This window comes from Melospiza melodia, chromosome 10 (assembly GCF_035770615.1).
Source record: "Melospiza melodia melodia isolate bMelMel2 chromosome 10, bMelMel2.pri, whole genome shotgun sequence".
Classification (NCBI taxonomy): Eukaryota; Metazoa; Chordata; class Aves; order Passeriformes; family Passerellidae; genus Melospiza; species Melospiza melodia.
In genome coordinates, this window is record NC_086203.1 from 24,071,503 (window position 1) to 24,092,106 (window position 20,604).

The 20,604-nt window shown below is 47.4% G+C and overlaps 1 protein-coding gene across 9 annotated transcripts in view; it reads right to left on the reverse strand.

The window, feature by feature from the left end:
* The window catches only part of CADPS (calcium dependent secretion activator), a 203,498-nt gene that overhangs the window by 12,203 nt on the left and 170,691 nt on the right, over positions 1 to 20,604 (reverse strand). For 5 of the 9 annotated variants that reach the window (XM_063164920.1, XM_063164923.1, XM_063164918.1 and 2 more), the window contains 4 exons: positions 18,427 to 18,501; positions 17,285 to 17,368; positions 12,234 to 12,266; positions 9,523 to 9,630 (listed from right to left, as the gene is read on the reverse strand). In XM_063164920.1, coding sequence (XP_063020990.1) covers positions 9,523 to 9,630; positions 12,234 to 12,266; positions 17,285 to 17,368; positions 18,427 to 18,501 — 300 coding nt within the window. Of the gene's footprint in view, positions 1 to 9,522; positions 9,631 to 12,233; positions 12,267 to 17,284; positions 17,369 to 18,426; positions 18,502 to 19,813; positions 19,829 to 20,604 lie in introns of all 9 variants that reach the window. The other 4 variants (XM_063164919.1, XM_063164917.1, XM_063164921.1 and 1 more) reach the window with 1 other exon arrangement.

Consider the following 20,604-nt stretch of genomic DNA (forward strand, 5'->3'; position numbering starts at 1 on the left):
TCTTTGCAGTACATATGGCACCTGGAGCACCCACTGCTCAGGAGCTCGGCTCAGGGCGGGCTCAGGCTGCTGCCTCACCCTTCACTGCCTGCGGCTTGCACCCGCCGGGTCGGTGCCACGGGTGTTGATGGAAGGAGGCCGGGGCTCCCGGGGTGCTGCCCGTGCTGGTGGGATCGCACAAATTCCCTGATCTCCAGAGGGGCACAGCCCAATCTGCATGGCTCTTGCTGCAAATTTCTCCCTGCTATTAATCCAAAATTTTCTTCATTTTCAGAGAGGCCAGGAGGGATCAATATTGTTTGTGTTGGTGGGGCCAAGGTCCCCAACAAACACATGTGCCCAAGAAGCTCACCCCTAATAGCCCCTGCTCTCGGTGCTGCACCAACCAGTGACACCTGCACTTGTCCCGTCAGCTGTGACTCCACACGCCACAGAGGGTGCAGGTTTGCCTGTGCCGACCCTCAGTGGCTCTGCAGGCAATCCGTGCACTCTCAGCACACAGGCAAAGGCTTCCCAGAGCAGGGGCACGGCCAGAAAGGGATCTGCAACACTGCGGCTCCTTCGGCGGGGAGGAACAACTCTGATGCCCTGTACTCATTCAGGTGGCCCCCAGCCGTATGTCAGGGTGGTCTGCTCTGCTAGCCAGACACCAAAGTCTCTGCTTAGCAAAGAGCCATACACTCACATCCCCGGCAGGAGCGATGGGTGAATGTGCCAATGACTCCCCTTCTGCCCTGGGGAGAATCTCACAGAAAAAGCAACTGCACTGCCGGCTCCTCTCTTCCTACAGCCAGGGATGTCCTGCTCCCAATCTGCTGGGGTTTGCTGAGAGAATACCAATGCCAGCCCATGCACAGATCACCTCTGAACCCATCCCAGCCACGTGCTGCTGCTGCTCTGAGGAGGGCAGAGCTGCCAGGCCATGTGCTGGTCAGGGCTGGATGGAGGGCAGCAGGCAGAGAAAACTGCAGGGGAGACCCCTGTGCAAACAACTCCTGCTCCATGGCAGGGGGTGCAGGAGTTGGTGCCCACGGTGATCTGAGAAGGAAGCAGGCTGCCACCCCAAACTTCTCTCCCATCCCCAATATCCTCAAACCAGAGACATCCCATGCTTAAACCTGTCAAGTTTGCAGGCTGAGTGCCTCAGCAGGTGCCTCATTTCCTCTCTGAGACTGGACAGTCCTAATCCTGTTTATACACTGAATTACACCTCCAGAAAATGCCCCTTTTAGGGAACAGGCAAAGCCTGTCCTGGCTACACGAAGCCTGAACTGGAAGCCCTGCCTTTCCAGGCTGTGCTGGCATGGAGCATCCCATATCCCTGCACACAGAGCGGGGGCCTGGGCACACCACCAGGTGGGCTCTGGGCGCTGAGCTCTCTCTGCTTCACTGCAGATACAGCTCTGCAAAGTGCACAGCATTCACTAGGGACTGCCAAATTAAATCCCCAAAAACCTGCTGCTTTGCAGGAATTTGCAGACTTCTCTTTTCCTAAATGAAAGAGCTTCTGCATAAAAACCTATAAAGGCGCACAAACAGAAAACCACTCCTGTATGGATGCTTGTTCTCAAATACATTTTTAACTTATAAAATATTCTCTGCTTATTTCCATTTTTCAAAAAAGAAATGAAGTTGACATGTTAAAATCTGAGTTTCTATATAAAGCAGCCTAGTAAAACACAATATCCACACAACTGCTATTTTTCTGTCCTGATTCCAGAGCCCTGTTAGTGTGAGGCAGTGATGATAAAACTGGCTGCACAGTTGTTCAGTAAGATGCACAGCAGTGCATGCTATAGAATACTTTCATTACACTTGTTATCAGTTTAAATTAGAAGCTGTCATAAAGTGGGATTTGATAAACTTTATCTACTTCTTTTATAGCCTGAAAATTCCAAAAAAGTAGCTGGAGGCTGCCTGTACATCTGGGCCCTGATTGCAGCAGCTCCCCTGGTCTCTCTCCTTCCTGGGGTTAACACCGGCTGCAGTGCACTCTCCACTCGAGTCCCAGCAGGCATTTTTGAACGCTGATATCATACATCCAGGGCCAGGCTTACGGGAGCACCGGGAAAGGAAAGAGCCGCAGATCAAGAGAAACAAAATGACCTGGGACGGCTAATCTGGCACGCACCGCTGGCTGCCGCGGGCTGAGCAGCAATTGTGTGCGGCCGGGATGCAGGGGGTGAAAAGGAAAAGACGGATTGAAGGCGCTGCTGGAAATCAGACAATTCGTCATTGTGAGCTCAGGGGCTCTGCCCTGCGCCGAGAGCTGCTTCGGGCAAAGGCTCTTTGCGGGGCCCGCAGGGAGGGAGCACAGCCCGGCCCCTGGGATGGGGTCAGCCCCGCACACCTGCGGGCACCGGCACATCCCGGCCCTTCCCACGGCCCCGCACACGGCTAGGACACAGACAGCTCCAGCACACAGATGGGACACGGACAGCTCCAGCACATGGCTGGGACACGGACACATCCAGCACATGGCTGGGACACGGACACCTCCACCACATGGCTGGGACACGGACACCTCCAGCACCCGGCTGGGACACAGACACCTCCAGCACCCGGCTGGGACACGGACACCTCCAGCACCCGGCTGGGACACAGACACCTCCAGCACCCGGCTGGGACACAGACACCTCCAGCACATGGCTGGGACACGGACACCTCCAGCACCCGGCTGGGACACAGACACCTCCAGCACACGGCTGGGACACGGACACCTCCAGCACACGGCTGGGACACGGACACCTCCAGCTCTCCTCCCTGATTGCCCACCGGATGGGAGCTCCAATACAGCCTCTCAAACTTGGCTGGAAGGCAGAGAGCACCGCATAACTCATCCGCAGTTTTAAACAGAGAGCTCCTGGCCAGAGGCTGCTCAGGAAAAGGCTCTCTCTGGATGGAGAATTCCATGCTCCTGCTTCCCCAAAACCTTCCTCGCATCTATAAATGATCTTTCACTCAGTGCCAGCCCCAAAACACAAATCTCTGATGCTCAAAAGCACGGTGCAGATGATGTTAGCAAGCCTATGCTGACCTTAACGTAACGGAGCAATCAGTCTGCCTTCTTAGAATGATTAATGGAAAATCTCCTCTGGAAAAGAAATCAAATTAACTGTCTTCAACCAAATGTCTACTGGAACACGAAAAGCTGTTCTGATAAAGACATTTGGGAGGGGAAAGAACCCCTTTCAAGCATGTAAAATCCAGTGACAGATCTAGGATTTATTTTATTAAGACTCTCCCTAAAATAAATTAAATGGAGCCTACTTAAATGAGCACTTCAGGAAAGAAGCCTTGCTGAGGGGGAGCCCGGAGGCCATGTGCCCAGTGCATGCCTGGGCTGTGTGAAGCTAACAGAGGGGAATATCAGAGGACAAGGGCTGCCTCTCAGGAGTGGTGTCAGTGCTAAGCTCTACTCCCCACTCCCCTGTGACTCCAAGAGGGCACATGGGGAGGAAAAGAGGCTGCAGAAGGACAGTGCACTCTATGCCTCCTCTAGGCAAAGAGAATTTACCCCCTAGAAGATATACTGACAACTACCACTACAATTTTATGCTTTTTCCCAGCAAAAGTCCTGCAGTGAGATCAACTCTAGGTCCAGGTCTGAGCTTTGCCAAGCCAGCAAAGGGCAGCAAAAGCTGCAAGGCTTTGGCTCCTCCAAAGATGCACAGAGAGAGAAAAGGAAGCTGTGCTCCCTTGAGATCAATGTGCCTAATTGTCTTTGTTTCACAACTCCCTCTGGAAGGGGAGAGAGGGGGAAAAAAAAAGCAAAAAACAAGGCAGAAGAAATAGCTCCATGGAGGCCATATCAGGATGGGAGTGGGAGAGAGTTAGTGCCCTAATGAGCAGTCTAGCTGCGTGGGAGGGAAACAGGTTGCTGTCTGTCTAAGAGAAAGTGGTGAGTGTGGCTACAGGCAGCTCCGAGATGGGAGCCCAGCGCGCAGCCTGATATCCGCTCTTCCCCTGATCCTGCAACCCGGCCTCCTGTGAGTAATTCTAACTCACAGTGAGTAGCTCCACTGACTCACAACCAGGCTTTTGAGATTGGAGAGGGGAAGGAGAGGGGAGGATGGGAAGGGCTCTGTTTTGGCATTTGATTGTGCCATGCAAGGCTTACGGTCTAGCAAGAAATGCCACGATCCTGCAAGCATGCCTTGAAGGAGCTGCCAAAATTCAAGTGAGTAAACCTGCTAAGGGCAAAAGCTTTGATTTTAAGGATAAGTTAATTCCTCAGTGTCTGCAGAGGACTTGCTGAATTAACTGATCTAGCTGTGTTTTGAATTTTTTCAGTATACTCAGGTGTGCTATCAGGCTCTAACGTGTAGGTACTGAAACATATGCTGAGCTGCCTGTGGATCCTCCAGTGACAAATGCTTACTCAGGCTCCTGGAAGTGTGTATAAGGATTCTGCTGAATTCTTGAGACTCACACAGTGTCCTGCATCCTTATTATCTCTGATATTTAGAAGTCAGATACCAGCAAGGGCAGCCTGCTTTGGAAACATGAGAACTGTCCTGCACCATGTCCCCAGGACTCCTGCTGGGCTCCTGACATGAGGGAAGAAATCCCAAATCCATCAGAATCCACCAGATGCAACATCATATCACTGGGGTTTACTAAAAGGCAAACTCAGCTGAGCCTGAAGGACAGGACAGGAGGCTGGAGCCTCAGCCAGGGGCTTTTGCCTCCCTGAAGGTGGTGGGAAGGAGACGCTGGCTGCTCTAGCTGATGAGAAGACCTGGAGTGACTGTTCCCCTGCACTGAGGACAGCTGAGAGCAGAGCAAACCCTGGTCTCCCCACTAAACCTGCCAGACCCCACTAATCCCACCCTGCCATCAAGACCAGGAGCTGTTTCTGCCTTGCAGAGGAGAACAGGCTCATCCCTCGTTTCCGGAGCGTGTTCTCCGTCTGCTGTCCCGGCTGTGACACAGAGTGAGGAGCTGAAGGCTCTCAGTGCCAGGGAAGTGGTGACACTGCTCCTGCACGCAGCACCCTGGCTGCTGCCACCTCGGCGGGCAGTATCACTGCGTGATTAAGTTCTTACCAGACCTTTTGGTAAAGGCAACCTTCCTGATCTGATAACTGCCAAGGACAAGCCAAATACGCAGGGTCAATCCATGCACCCTTAATCTCCAGAAGGCAGATTAAGTGTATAATTGACCCATATAATCCATGTATCATCTCCAGTGAAATGTTTTTTATGTCCGGTTTAGGCAGACATGAGGCCCATAAGACAGCGATCAGAGACACAGAATTACCATTGCAGTGGATTTCATCAAAGTTAGAGATGGCTTTTTAATCACTGATCTCAGAGACTGCTAGATTTAAGCAGATGAACTAGCACTAAGCACATCTGTTTTAATCCTTATCTTCTACTCAGGCTGGTGTCTTCAAGAAGTACAAGGAGGAAAAAAATAAATTAATTTTTTTTTTTAGGTCCTCTCAATCTTAGGAGCTTCTCTTGGTGTTTTGATCCCTCATATCAAAAGCATGTTTTTGTTTTTTTGGGTAAGATATTGAATTAATAATCAGAGAGAAAAATGCCATCTGCGCTATTCAGGGACTGCATTGGGATGCTGGAATTCGCAGGATCTCGGGGAGCTCACCCAGAGCTCAGTAGCCTTTTGTGTATGTGCTACTCACTGTGGCTGGGGAGGAAATAGTCACCCTATGTTTTACATTAGTGTTTACCAATTTATATGGAAGGAAGGTTGGCATTCACACTATCTACCAGTCAATCATAGACTTTCTGGATCACATATGTTGCGACGGGTTGAAACCTATACTGTGAGTACCCAAGGGTGTTTGTAAAGATATACACACATGCATGGATCTAGAAATAACTTCTGTCAAAGGGCACAACCCTCACAAGTAAAACTCCCACTGGCTTCAGACAAAATGACAGATGTATAAACTCTGATCTCATGAAGTTCTGAGTGACCTAAGACAAAGAGGACCTGAATTTTGCAGGATTGGTCTAAAGACTCAAGATCACTCTGAAGATATTTTCCCATGTTTAAGATACACCCACCTGCTTCTGCCTCATTGTTCCTATAAAAAGTTCCATTCTGTATGTCAACTCTGCTCCCCTCTCTGGGCAAAAAGTGATAAAATTTCATTCCTGTCAGGCACCACACATAGTTTGTGATCCTTCTGCATTGTGTGCAAAGTACCATAGGGCTTCAATCCCAAAGCACCTAGCCAGGCATAGGAGTGCAGGGAGAGAATGCTATGGTGCTATTCTGAAACTCCTCTGTTACCACTGCTCTCTACCAACGGGCCTTATTACAGTGTTTTAGCTTTAAATGTTATCAAATTAGTGAACCAGGCCAAGTAAATAAGTCATGTTACTCTGCAGTAAACAGCACTGCCAAAAAGCTAGTTAGGTTTTGATTACCAGCAGAACTCCACGATCAATCTGTTCATTCAATGATCCCAAGAATACAGATTTTTAAAATTAAGATGACTCTATTTCAGGGAGGGAGGGAAACCCATCCTGACTAATTTGCAGAATTAAGAGGATTAACTCAGAGACCACACAGAAATATAACAATAATCTGCCACAAACACCAGTATCTCCCAAAGAGCAGAGCCCTGTTCTGCAGGCATGAGCAAGTCAGGCGATGCAGGGGAAGAGAAATGGTTTCTGAGCTAAGAAATCATGGCAAATACCAAGGAAGGACATATTAACCCAGCATCTCTGGGGACATGGCCTAACACACTCTGCAGCCTCTTTTCCAGGGAGGAAACAAATGGGGAATAAATGGGAACACAGGGCAGGATTGCAGAGAAGTGTGGGAAGTTCAAACCCCACCAAACGTGCAATAGACAACCTTGCACTGTGCACCTCTGCTCCTGCCCTGCCCAGGGCTGTGCAGAAAGGGGATGTAGCCCACACTGTGAGTGTCTTTACTGGGAGCCCACTGGGTGCACAGGACTTGCCTGCAGGCAGGTTTTTTAAGCTGTTTGCTGCCACTGCTGCCCCTATTGTCATGCAACAGCCTAAACTGGACTGAGACTTGGCTGGGGCAGGCCAGCACTGCTGCACTAAACCAGCTGAGGACCTGGCTGTGAAAGTGTTAATAATCTCATTGCCTAGACAAACTGCAGCTAAGAGGATTGCTCCTCGGTCATGCTGGGGGAAGAAGGAACAAAATGAGGTCCAATTCTAACTTAGCATCATAAATACCATTTTTGATCATTCCTCTTCTATTTCTTATTAAAGAGGTAGTTAGTACCTAAAATGTCCTTGGAAAATAAGACCAAAGGAGCTTAAAGACCCCATGACCATGCTGCTTTACTGGGTTGGGTGAGAGGGGCAAAAGGCTGCAGGGCTCTTTCTGAGGTCAATAATAGAGTTAAGCACTTGTTTCTGCCTTTACCCAAACATGGGTGAACACAGCACCAACTTAAATGGGGTCTGGTGACCCCCATGTAAACCCTGTGCTGGTGCTGATCCACCAGGAGCACCTGAGCCATGATGGGAGCTGACCATGGAGCCAGCTCCTTCAGCTGCAACCTGACAGAGACAATACATGGCTGCTCAAAACATAATTCCAAGTTTTGGGTGACAAGGGCTTGGCACAATCCATTCCCTCCTTGCAAAGCAACCACCCCACAGCTTGCCCTGCTCATGGGCACACACTCACACACATGAGACACATGCAAACATGCCAGTAGCATCAGATCCCAACTCCGTCCCACTGGGATGGGAACAGGAATGGGAACAGCTCCCGCATGCTGCAATTCCCACCTGCAGCCAGTGTAACTCAAAACAGGCAGAGCAATGGAGAACCCCCATCTTTGATTATTTAATTCCGCATGGATCAGGGAGACTTGAGGAAGGCAGGGAGGGAAAGAAGGGTTTTGCATTTTTTGCTTTCCACCAAGGTAGCTGCTCTTTTGCTTTTTAGTTCATGTCAACTGTTAATTTGTTTAAAATGTGGCTTGGTAAAACCAAGTATGAGTGGATCAAACTGAAATCAATATTTGTGTTAATTACAGCCTTTTGAAAATTGGAAATAATGGCCCAAATCGGTACAAACACACCAACTGTGAATCATAGGGAAAGGATGAGGGAAAAGGCAGTGTGGGCATTGAAAAGAACAGTCCAGATGAGCTCTGGAAATTTAACTGCTCGTGGAATAAATTTCAACACAAACGAGCAATGCACTCGCAGGCCCGCTGCAGATGGAAGCGACAGTCTTTTGTTTCATGTTTTGTTTTTTCTCCCCATGCCTGCTTGATGGGTGATTTGCTGTCTGGTGCTCACGCTGCAAACTCTCCCCAGAGCCGAGCCCGGGGAGGCACTGCTGTGCTCTGTGCATGAATGAGGCATTCTCAGTGGATGTGGGTCATGCTAGTAGATGTACACAGCAAGATTATTTGACTCTTAATTCATGCCACTTGATATAATGTGATAAAACATTTGACATGAGAGATAAGTTCCATTTTAATCTGGTAAATTATGGGGAAAAGAGAGAGTGGGAATTGTAAAGAAAGAAGAGGTTTCTGAGGGACAGGTAATGTGCAGAAAGAGAAGTATTGAGTGAAGGAAGAGGTTGGCTGGGGAAAAAGCAGATTTCCCTGCACACTGAGGAAGCAAAAGAGTGAGTAAAGAAAGCACAGAAGGCTGTTAGAGTTCCAGAGCCAGGAGACTGAGACATGGCACTGCTGAGGGATGGAAGGAAGGAAAGTAGGGAAAGAAGCTGCTTCAAACAGAAATTGAGATACGGACAAATATCCTAGAGAGACTGAAACAGTAATGCTGCAGTCTGGTCATCAACAGAAAACCTTTACTATAGAACAGCTACAAGGACAGAAAGGCTGTAACAAAACAAGAGCAACAGAAACAGAGATACTTTTGACATGCATCCAAACCTAAAAAACTCAGGCATCACAGGTCACTGTTCTCTCACAGTCCAACAAACTGATCTTGTCCAACTGAAAATTAGCTTTGAACATCTGGATCAGTTCCTACCAGCCATCTTCATCAAGGAGACCATGTCTCAAATTTACCTTTGGTGGCAGACACCACAACATGGTCCTCCTTTATACCAAAGCCCATTCATAATCAGCTGTTTTGATTAGCTTTTAAAATTAAAGTTTAATATGTTAAATTTGCTGTCAGATTTGGAGTGCTTGTCAATGAAACAATGCAAAACATGCAGAAGAGTTGGTCCTTAGCAAACACATCTGCCAAAAACCTGGCTCAAATTTGAACAGTGAGAGCTATGACTGAGATGTTCTGATACAGAGAAATTTACACATATTAAAGAGCTCTCTTAGAAGATACTGGTTTTTAAAATCCACACAAAGACTAAGACACAGTAGACTAGAGTAGAGATTTAAAGCAGGCAGAGAGCAGATACGAGCCTTAGTCAGAAAGAAGGGAAAGATTTATTTTTAAAGCTGTAACCAATAAATTTTCTCAAAATGTGACTTATCCTCCTGTCTTATTTTGTCACATTTTGGGTCTCTCCTGCTTGGTGTCCAAGGAGGAGAGGGCATTTACTTACATCAAATAACCTTTCTATATACATCTCCTCATTGACCTTATCACGCAGGACATCCTGAGAGTGGCGGACAAATGTCACATAGGCATCAGCAACATCCATTCCTGGCTTCTGCATGGAGGAGAGAAGAAGAGAGAGAGAGAAAAACATGAATAGTGATGCAGGGGGCAGATTCTCTGTGCAGCCTCATCACTGCTTTTCCTTCTCCTCCATCTCCTGCTGTCCTCCTGCAGTTCACCCTTTCCTTACCTGATGAACACTTACCTGATGCCACATTGCTACAGCTCTCTGAAGAATTTAACTGATTTTTAAAGAGTAACCTACAAGCATGCAAGATTTTGGGGATAACAGCATTGCTTTAAATCAAACAGGAACTGAAGCAGCTGGATGTAAAATACTTTAAAAAAAAAATCTTGTTTGAGTTCATATTGCTTGATATATTGGATTCAAACTTACCTCAAATGAAACCCATTAAAATATGGTAACACGAGTCATTACAAGAGCTGCCACAAAACCTTAAATTTGTGTGGCACATTGTAAGTTTGTTAATAACTAGTGTCATTAGTTTCCATTACTGTGATTTACCTCAGATCACAGAGTATCATTTCTCTGCAAGATATGATTGTCAGCCGCTGTAAATTGAAGTTAGTTAACACATCCATGTAATTTCCAGGGTGAAAATGAGGACAGTTTGGAAAGCAGTAGGAAGGGAGTTTTTTAATACAAAGCAAACAATTATCAAGCAAAGGGGCAGTGCTTGGCCCTTGGGAAGGCACTGACATTTCTTAACACCTACTGCAACAATGACAAGGTATTAATTTGAAAAACAATGAGGACAACACAAACGTGGCAGTAGTCAAGTGTTACACTTTCAAGCAATTTTCAGTCTGCTGATCGTGCCCCTTCCAAGGCAGGAGTAGACGGATTGGTTTGTACCAAGACAACTGCAACAGAATTACAGAATTAGATTTAACTAACATTTGCAGAATTAAATTTAAGTGGTGGGTTTCTGTTCAACATCAGGATTTCCCCCCTGTCCTCCAGTTGAACAGGTTTTTCTTTCTCCTTCTCCTGGAAAGGCAGTGGCTCACAGACCATGGGGTGGCCTCTGCATGGGTCTGGGGGCTGTGTGGGGCTGGTGGTTCAGTTCATTAAAAATGTTGAGGCTGTCAAGGAAGCCTCTGTAATATGGTTTCATTTCCAGGGGCAGGTGGGGAAACAACTGAAAACTAACCCAGGTGAAAGATTTCTGATCTGATTTACACAAAGAACTGGAGCATCTGTCTGGCTTTGACGAGAGGAGCAGACCCTGCTGCAGATCTCCCAAGGCTGTCCAAGGTACAAAGCCTTTGGAAAAGCTTGAAAGGGTTACACAGCATTTTACCAAGACCACTTCCCTGGAGATGCTTTACTTTCAGAACATAGAGGCCTCAGAGAAGGCCATGCTTTGCCCTAGAAGTTACTTAAAATAACTGTTCAGTGTTCAAATTTCTGATGGCTAAATATTTAAGATGCACTAAAACAACTAGGACATTTCATCAGAAGGGTCTCCACATTTTCAGGGCAAGAAATAAATTCTGAGTTCTTCTTCCCAAGGCTCTCAAAATCTTGCTTTTATTACTCCAAGAGAACAGGATGCCAAGATCTGCATTGGGGTATTTTAAACCAAGCAACACCTCTTAATGTTCAAGAGTTTGTCTTTTCCATGCTAGGCTCAAGATATGATAATTTTGTAGGCAACATTTAGGTTGGGCCAAAGGGCTGAAAAAAACCAAATGCAGATGATGTGGTCCAAGATGTCTGATAAATTTATCACATTGCCATATGAGAAGATGCAGAACAATACACCTGCATTAAATATACACACATTATACACACATATCATCAGATTCAACTGAGTTACTCTTGGTTTTCACGACCCTCTAACTGGGTGCAGGAACTGGTGTTGCATATTAAGATCTATTTTTCTGCATTTGCAGTTGCTCAGGATCTTTCTGCCTGTAAATGTTACAGTAACCCCTTATTCCAGCCAACATTCATATATTACACTTCAACTTAATTTAAATGTAAATTTCTGGCAAGTTAAGTGCTCTGTCTAAGAACATTAAGGGCTCTTTTCCTTATGAATCAAGGTCTAATTAGAGGAGACGATGTACAGTTTCCCTATACCAATTACAGAAAAATGGAAAAAATTATTTTCATTAACAATTTCCCAAACACATGTTGGTAGCTCATCACCATTTCCCCAAAGTAATAAAAAAGTCATTTTCCAAAAGAGTAAAATAAACCAACAATTAGAAGAACAAAAATAAAATAGATTAGCTAATGTGTTAGATGTGTGTTGGCTCAGTTCTAACATGTCTGGACTTTTTGTTTGGAAATTATACTGTATTTGTACAAGTCCAAATGAAGAATCAACAGAATGCACTGCTCCCATTTTTTTTTTTTCAAATGTGATTCAAGCCAATTGCATAAATATGGTACCTTTTTGACACCATCTGCAAATTGTTGCCTAAACAGCCTCTTAGGTCTCCATAAGAGGGTAACTGCTCATTATTAACATAATGGAGATATCCTTTCCAGTTCAAATGTTAGAAGTATGAAGGCCCATGGCTCAATCTTGGCTGTTAATGCATAATGTGGGTTGCTACACATGCCATAAACCAAAGTGCGATGCAAATTACTATGACAGAAGTTGTTTAAATTGTGCTTACGGGTACATCCACGTATTTGGAAGCAGCCTTCACCTGTAAAAGGAACAAGAAGAGAGTTAACACCACCAGTACCTTTTCAGGTCTCTGTTTTTTTCTTCAAACTCTCTAAGACCATCTCCAGCCAAGACTTGGGACAACATAACGCTGAGTAGGTTGACAAGGGTGATGAAACTCACTTTCCTGTCTCAAACGGTGGTATTTTTGTTGTTGTTTTTTTTTTTGGAGAGGTAACTTTACTGCTGCTAAAGCTCTAATAGCAGCAGATGATAGTGTGGGAGTTGTGCTTCTACTTCAGCGAGCGGGGGAAGACGGGGTTCGTAAGAAGACATCGTTATTTTCTTTGGAGGCCTCGCTCTCCACCTGATGCCACGTGTCTCCCAAGGCTCTGCATGTCTCTCCTGCTGGGAGCTGTATCCCAGGAGCAATGCCAGCTTCCCTGGAGTGGGGCCATGATGGCATGGTGAGGCTGGCAGGGGCCTGCACCAACCTAGACACAAGAAAGGACCCTAATTTTGCTCCCTTCCCATTGTCCTGCCCACGGTGTGCTTCCCTCCTGGGACATTGTCAAGACCAGGCTGGATAAGACTTTGAGTAATATGGGTAGTGGAAGGTGTCCTTGCCTGTGGCAGAAGGGTTGGAACAAGATGATTTTTAAGGTACCTTCCAACCCACCCTGTGATGGTTTGCTGGCCTGAAGGTTTTCTGAGAAGTTTTGCACATGAACGCCTGTGGCTGGGCTGGTTGGAAAGATGTGTTCACTTTTTAAAATTCATCCTTGTTGCCTTCACCTGCAGCCTCTCCTGCACTCACTCGTTCGTCGCCCACATCAATGAGTTCAAACCAAAAATTATTATTTTCTCTCTTGTTGCTGGCCCTGATGCTGGCAAGAGCTTGCAGACCATGTTGGGGCAGTGTGCTCATGCCATGCTATGCAGAAGTGCTCTGAAGCTTTTCTGCTTCCCAGACTGAACAGCTACCTCATTTCCCCCTGATTTTCCTCCTTTCTGAGAAGACACTGTTGGAGAGAAGGTATCAGAGATGGACACTGCACTCTGTGGTGTCATCACAAGCTGGTGTGATCTGCAAGAGCCCGCACTGACTTTGTGATTTTCCATGCTGCAGGGTGCACGTTGCCTGGCGCAGGAGGCAGGGTGGCCCCTGACGTCAGGGCCAACTCTTCCAACTGAGCAGTGCCCAGCTGGCCACAGAGACCTTTTTCCCACTGTAGCATAAGGCACAGTGTCTAGAAAGAGGATGGCTGGGATTTTCCACAACGCTTCTGCTTTTAATTAGGGTAAGCGTTGCCGGCCATCTTTGTTTGGGTGTAAAAGCTCACCTGCTTTTAAATATTTCTAAAGCTACCATTAAAACAGCCTAAATATAACACGCACACAGTTGCATCTTGGGATGAATAAATTATGTGTCCCGAATGAGAGAATGAATGTATGTGTGAGACAGAATGTGAGAGTGGGTGGAAGCACTCATATGGTGTGTGTGGGGGGTGCATAATTAAGCACAATGAGGCGATACAAAAGACCAGACTGGTGGTAATTGCCGAGGTGAACGCGGCGAGCATTGGCAGCGCCCAGGCTGCCGAGCCGGGGGGCAAGAACAGAGGGAAGGGCAGGAGGAGGGCACCGAGCGCCTGCTGCTGCAGTGTGACCCCAGCTCTGCCTGCCAGAGAGGCTGCAGGGGGACGGGGCACGTCCCAGCACATGAGTGTACGAAGGAGACAGCAAAACCAGCACCAGAGCAAACACTTGTGTTGTCTGCAGGTATTCCTGTTTCCAGCCGGCTGGCTGGACACCTTGCCCTGTCTCTGCATTTATCCTCACAACTTTCTGGGGAGGTGGTGAAGTGCTATCCCTTGCTGCTGAGGAATGGGAGCGGAGGAGCCTCAGCCCCCGTGTGTGAAGGCAGCTGGAGCCCATCCAGTGGATGCAGCTCCAGGAGAGCAGGCAGCCATGGCACACCCACGCAGGCAGGGTGCCCATGCGAGCACCAAACCAGCAGTTTTTCTGAGCAGCAAAGCCCAACAACCAGGAGGAAAGCCTGGAAAATGATGTGGCTCAACAGCCTGCAGAACTCAAGCTGGGGTCCTTCCTCAGGGCTACACCTGTACCTTCAAATATCACATGGAGCACGAAGCCAGGCAGAAGCAAACCTGCCTGCTGAGTGTGGATTTAGCACTCTTGGGTCCAGCTTAGCGCCACTTTCAAACTACCTTCTCCAAAGCCAAGAGGCGACAAGAATAACTCAGCTTCCTGCGATCTCCTCCCTCCACCCACAAAAAAACTGAGCTGCTTCTCCTGCCCACTCTCCTTTAATCAGAATAATTACTTGTTTTTCTTTAAAGTCAGATTTGGCTACATTTAGTGAAATTTCCAAACTGCCGGATGTTGTGTGATTTTTGCTAGGCTGCCGTTTTTCACAAAGTATGTGACTTTGCCATGAAACATCTCAGTTTACCATACAAATTTTGCGCAGAACAAAAATAAGATCTTTTACTTCTGTCTCCCTTGGGTAGCATGGAATCTTTGGTTATAATTACCACAGGTGTAAAGCTCTGCCTACAGAGGCCATCCAGATTACAGGGAATTTTAGCAGCTGGCATTCCTGTGAGTCACTGGATCTGCACATGCAGACACCCAGCCAGGGCCTGGGCTGCTGCCGCCAAGATGCACTCAAATGTAGCAACAAACAGAAAAAAAAAAAAAAAGTCTGGCCAAATTTAGAAGGGTGTTTTCCTCTCAAAGTGCTCTGCAAGGAGAAGTGGCTAGTGAGAATTTATTAGGACAACAGATGCATTAATTTTATCTTGAATTTCGAGGCAAGAATTGGAAATGAGGATATCCTACTAGGTGATAAAACTGTCTGTCACAAGACCCCCGAGTACATGTCACTTGCAGAGAGCCTGGAAAACACGCGATGAAAGAAGTTGGTGGAAGGGGGTGGGAGACTAATGCTTTCTGGAGCTCAGTGGCTTGGACCATCACACTTTGTTGTATTTGTTCAGACAGGGAAAACGTGGGAGGTGGTGCAAGCATGCTGTAACAAGAGAGAGAGATTCTGTATTTATCACTGCAAAGACTAAACACAGCAAGTCACATTACTACTGCAGGGAGAGGAGACTTGCTAAGCCCAGTGCCAAAGGGGTCAGGGCTGCTCCTCAGCCTCCTCTCCCAGTGGCTCCCAGCAAATATGGGGGCCAAAGCGAGAGACATCCCTTTGTCAGGAAGGAGCAATCCTGCTCTTCTGTCGTGTACCCGGCCCACTTGCTGTGGGCGAGGGACCAACACTTTCCTGAGACATGCACACACCACGCACAGCAGCTATTTGGATACACATCCCTTCCTGACTGAAAACTCATGAAATCCAGGCTTTGGGACCATGTTTGAAGGCTGTGGGGCTGTTGGAGTGGGACAGTCTGTTTTGCTGCTGCTGGGGCAGTTAACTGTCAGTAATGTCCGAGGAGCAGCAGAGAGGCTGCCCAAACCCTATGCACCCACGTGCTGGTCCCGACAGGTGCCCAGAGCCCAGGTGCAGCCAGGGCTTTGCTCAGCAATCAAAGGGAGCAGCACTCGGCAGTGTAAACAGTGGGATGTGGTGGGAGCAGTGCAGCACCAGCGAGGAACAGCTTGGATTCACGGGGAAGGAAGGGCTGCACACTACACTGTCTACACGGGCTGATGCCGGTGCTTCCGATGCCTGGAAAGCTGCCGCCTCCACATCCTCTGCTGCTGGCACACAGGCATTTCCTAACCCTCCACAGCACTGGAATGAGGGAAGGTATCCAGGTATCCATACCCTGCATCCCGTTGAGCACGGGTGAGCACAGCCCTGGGGCTGTAACCTCACAGGGTTTATCCAGGGACAAGAGCTGCACTGCGGGGCAGTGAATGGAACACCCTCCCTTCCTCTCTTCTCTGAAGAACAAAGTGCCTCCAGCACACCTGAAAAGGCAGAATGCTTAGTTTGAACCCCACGGTGGTTCAGATAAGCTGCCAGACTGTGTATACAAAGCTGCCAAGAGCAGTTTCTTGCCTCTGCTGTTAAGCCTTCCTAAATCCATCTCCATTTCCAGATGGATCCTACAAACTGCCTCAAACTCAGCAAAAGGGCCCAAGAGTAGCAAACAGCAGACATTTGCAAGGAACTAAGACAACTCCAAAATGAGATTTTGGAAAGCCTTCCCAGTTTGCAGAGCAGTGCCTTCTGCCTCTTGCCCAGTCTCTGTGAACAAGTCAGTGCAGGAGAGGCTGCACAGGAAGGCAAAAGGACCGGGGTGTGAAATGTGAACACAACTTTCCAAGCAGCCCAGCCACAGGCATTCATGTGCACAAGTGTCTGTGAGCTGAGAGAAGTGAAGTCCTCCTTGCACAGAGACACTCCTGTAAACTTTCTGGCACATGCATTTTCAGAAGACCTTTGGAAATCAGCTGCCATGTGTTCATCCTAAGAAGCTGTCACAACACTTTTCTGGAATACAGCTCTGATTGTTAAACCATTGCTGGATACTGAGGCCAGTTTTGCACAGATATTGGTCTAGTCCTATACCTTGCTAGGAAATATGTGGTGAGCTGTGAATTGGTTCCTCAGTGTTATGGAGAAATGTGGCATTAGAGGCACCTTGTGCTTTGTGACCTCATGGCATTTCCCCTACCTTGTTCTTTTTTAGAAACACATTTTGCTGTTTACTATTTAATGGTCACCGTTACAGCCAGAAGACTGAGAGGAACACACCTGCCATGTGAAGTGACAGTGAAGCTAATTGCATGTAAAGTGCAATGCTTTTTTTCATCTTCATATGCACCCTCTACAGAATAAACTTCACCAAGCTGAAGGATGGATGGAGATGGCTTTTCTCAGTGCATCCTGGATGTTTATGTACTATATATCTGCATACAGGTTTTTTGTCTATTCATGTGGGAGTTACAGTGATCTAACATCACAAAATGGAAGAATTATTAGGTAGCTGATCTAGTCCTGGGAGAGCAACTCAGAAAAAAAAGAAAAAAAGGAAAGAGAAAGGAAATATAGTCTGTACTTACAGTAAATGACAGGAATGAAGAAAACAAAGTCCCTTCATCATATCTAGACAGTTTGGCCAAGACTCCTTCCAAAATGGTGACAAACTACAAAGACAAAAGATACTGCAATTATTTTTAATAGTTGGACAAGGGTGTAAAAATCTGCATCACCTTCAAAGGAACCCGTGCACCTATCAGCATTGCCAAAGGAATGGACCACCATTCCCTGAGCACAGTGGGCAGGGAGTGGGGAGAAAGGAGTGCTTCCTTCTGGGTGCTGTGGTGCACCCCTTGCTGACTGGGAATCACCCCCGAGTGTCCTGGGTGGTGCAGGGACAGGAGGAGGGGGCAGTGTGTGGGGAATCCAGCAGAGCCTCTCTGGCTGGGGAAGGCTGTGGCTCCTGCTCCCAGGATGCAGCGGCAAGCACGCAGCTAGCGGGGTATTCTTGCAGAAGAATTGAACTGGCATATGTTGGCGGATTATGTTTAAAGGTCTCCACTGTATAATAGGGATGACTTGTTCTCAGAAAGTTTGAAACTAGAGGAAAACACACCCCACCATCTTTCTCCTTACATACCAATTCCCCTCCGTGTTAGCACAGCACACCAGACCTACACAACCACCCAAGGGGAATGCTGGCAGCTAAGCTACAGAAGCTGACTCCGATGAAAAACAATTTCCAAACAATTAAACCTGACATTTTGGAATGTATTTCCCACTACTGTCATCTCTAAATTAATTTCTTAGAAGAGCATATGGTGATCTTGCACAAGATGAGCTATTTTGTCCACACAACCTTGTGCGTAGGAGTGGTGACCACCTCTGCATGCCACCCCAATGGCTCTGCAGCAGCATTTAGCAGGGCCACCCCCTGACTGCAGCCACCCCAGTGCTGTGGGGTGATGCTGACCATGGGCTGTTACCCCATTAACCTAACACCCATTCCTTAAAGCCACTTCTGGCCCACTATGGCAATCCTGCTAGCAGAGTACTACGTCTCATGCAGCTCCTTATCAACAGAGAGTCACCATGAAAGGACTGGGAGATGTATGATCCTGCCTGTGAGAAACAAGAAGCCAATTCAACATCCTAATGTGTCACATTTTAATGGAAACGCACATATTAATAACAGTGAATCACTTCACCTGAAGCCGAGGGTTACCTTTGCCACTAGGAGTGTTATCATTTCTTTGACGGTTTCCTCAATTAGTTCATCTATTTTTGAATGGTACTGGTGCTAAAGAAAAATAAAAGGAGAGGGGGAGGAAAATATTAGCATTGATCACAGCCAACAGCTCTACACTTGTCAGTCTCTTCCCTTGGTAAGCCACAATAAATAGTATTAAATCAAAGAATTATGCAGTTTATTACCCTGGGCCCCACTGCAGTGGCCAGTGACTACTTACACTTGTAGGAGAGGCCTTGAGTTCAGGAGAATCCTGCATCAGTTTTGAAGCATGGGCAAACCCTGCCCTGTTGTGAGTGCCCGCAGCTCTGGGAGCCATGTGTGGATGTCAGAGGGGAGCCTCCACCATCCCTGTGAGAACCAGCACCCCGTGCTCCTACAGATTCTGAATCCCTTTGCTCCACTTCTGTGGGCATTGTCCTGTCCTGGCACACGGATTGCAGCAGACAGTGGGATACACCTGCTGCAGGAGGGGCAGGCAGCCCCTTCCAAGGGCACCACAAACCACCCAGCCCTCAGCATGGAAATGCGGGGGATGTGCTGCTCCAGGAGAGCTTGCAGTGGGCTCAACCACTGGGAATGGTGCAGCAACCTTCCCACCCAACCTTCCTTGTGTTACCCTGGGTTCAGCAGGCACATGGCTCAAGTTAAGCACTCATTCCAATGCTTTGCTGTTTTGTACTGTGAGATAGATTTAAAAGCCACCCAACAAACCACGACGAGCCCTTTTGTCCCATGCAAAAGGCAGCAGGCAGTGCAGCCCTGAGCCCCGGGCAGTGGCAGATCCCGTGGCAGTGGCTCAGCACTGGCTGACCAGGGGCTGTGCCTGCAGCACCAGCGTTTCTGAGTCTTCAACCCAATTTCTGCACACGCCAAACCTTGCTTAGCTTGGGAGCTCTGATGCAATCAGCTGCAATATGGCTAGAATAGGTACTAAAATACAGTCTTCTACTAATTTAGAAAAGACCTGTTTCCAATACAAGATTTAATTAGTGAAAACATACAGTATATTCTTATTTTCAATGGACTGAGAAAATACTGATTATGACTGCTTTCCAACACAAAACATTTGATTTTTCAGTCAAACATTTCAAGCACTGGTGCTAGTCACTATATTCATTACCACTTGGCATTAATATTGTTTTAAAATGTTAACATCAAATCACATTGAAAGAGACAAATCTGCTTTAAATACTAATCAGACTTTGGGAAGGAAGACTGTGAGGGCTTTACAAATGCTAGCTGCTGGTCTCAGTGTCTGACTGGTACTCTGAACTGCTCTACAGTTTGGGGATTTTTTTCTATGGCAGTAACATTAATATAGGAATTTGGGAAAAAGAAAATAAAAGTAGGACACACTTACCCACTCTTTTGCAAACTTTTCAGATGATTGGGGACAGAAATAAAGAGGAAAGTGCAAAAGACAGGAAAAAGAACATATGAAGATAAACAATAAATAAACCAAAATCTTTTAAAAAAAGAGACGTATGAGAACAGCAGCATCATGCACAGAAACAATAAGCAATGGAAAATGAAATGGGGTCAAAACCTCCTTTCGCTGAAATGCCAGAGATCGCTACCTGTAGGATTTGGTGGCAGTAAAACAGCGGGAAGGGACCGGATTGTAGCTGACACCTGGCACTCTCTTGCAGTTTTTGGCTCCAAAGAGGAAGGGAACCAGCTGTCCACAGGCAGGGTTCAGCCTTGGGGCAGCCACACAGCCCTCACTGGGGCAGCAGGGCCAGGGCAGGGGACATGGCACAGCACCAGCCCAAGGCCTGGCTGGGGGCACTCAGAGCCTCACCTGGGCACGAGGACAAACCGGCACCGCCACGCCACAGGCTGCGATCTGCTGGGCCCACGCGGGGAAACATACACGAACAAGCGGGTGAAACTTGCATTGGCAGCTCCCATTCCATGTCCTGCTTTGCAGGTCAAGACATACACAAGTCCCTCATGGGATCATAGTTATTATTAATCTTTAATGCAGAGCTAGGCCATATCAGCTCCCAGGATTGACCTGGCCTTTCCCAGCACAGCTGGAATGAAGCTGTGGGGCGACAGGGACCTGTAACAGCTTGGTACAGGTAGAAGCTGCTGATGTGCTTGGCAGACACAGCCAGGACTTCCTAAGGGAAATGGAGAAGGGGTTGT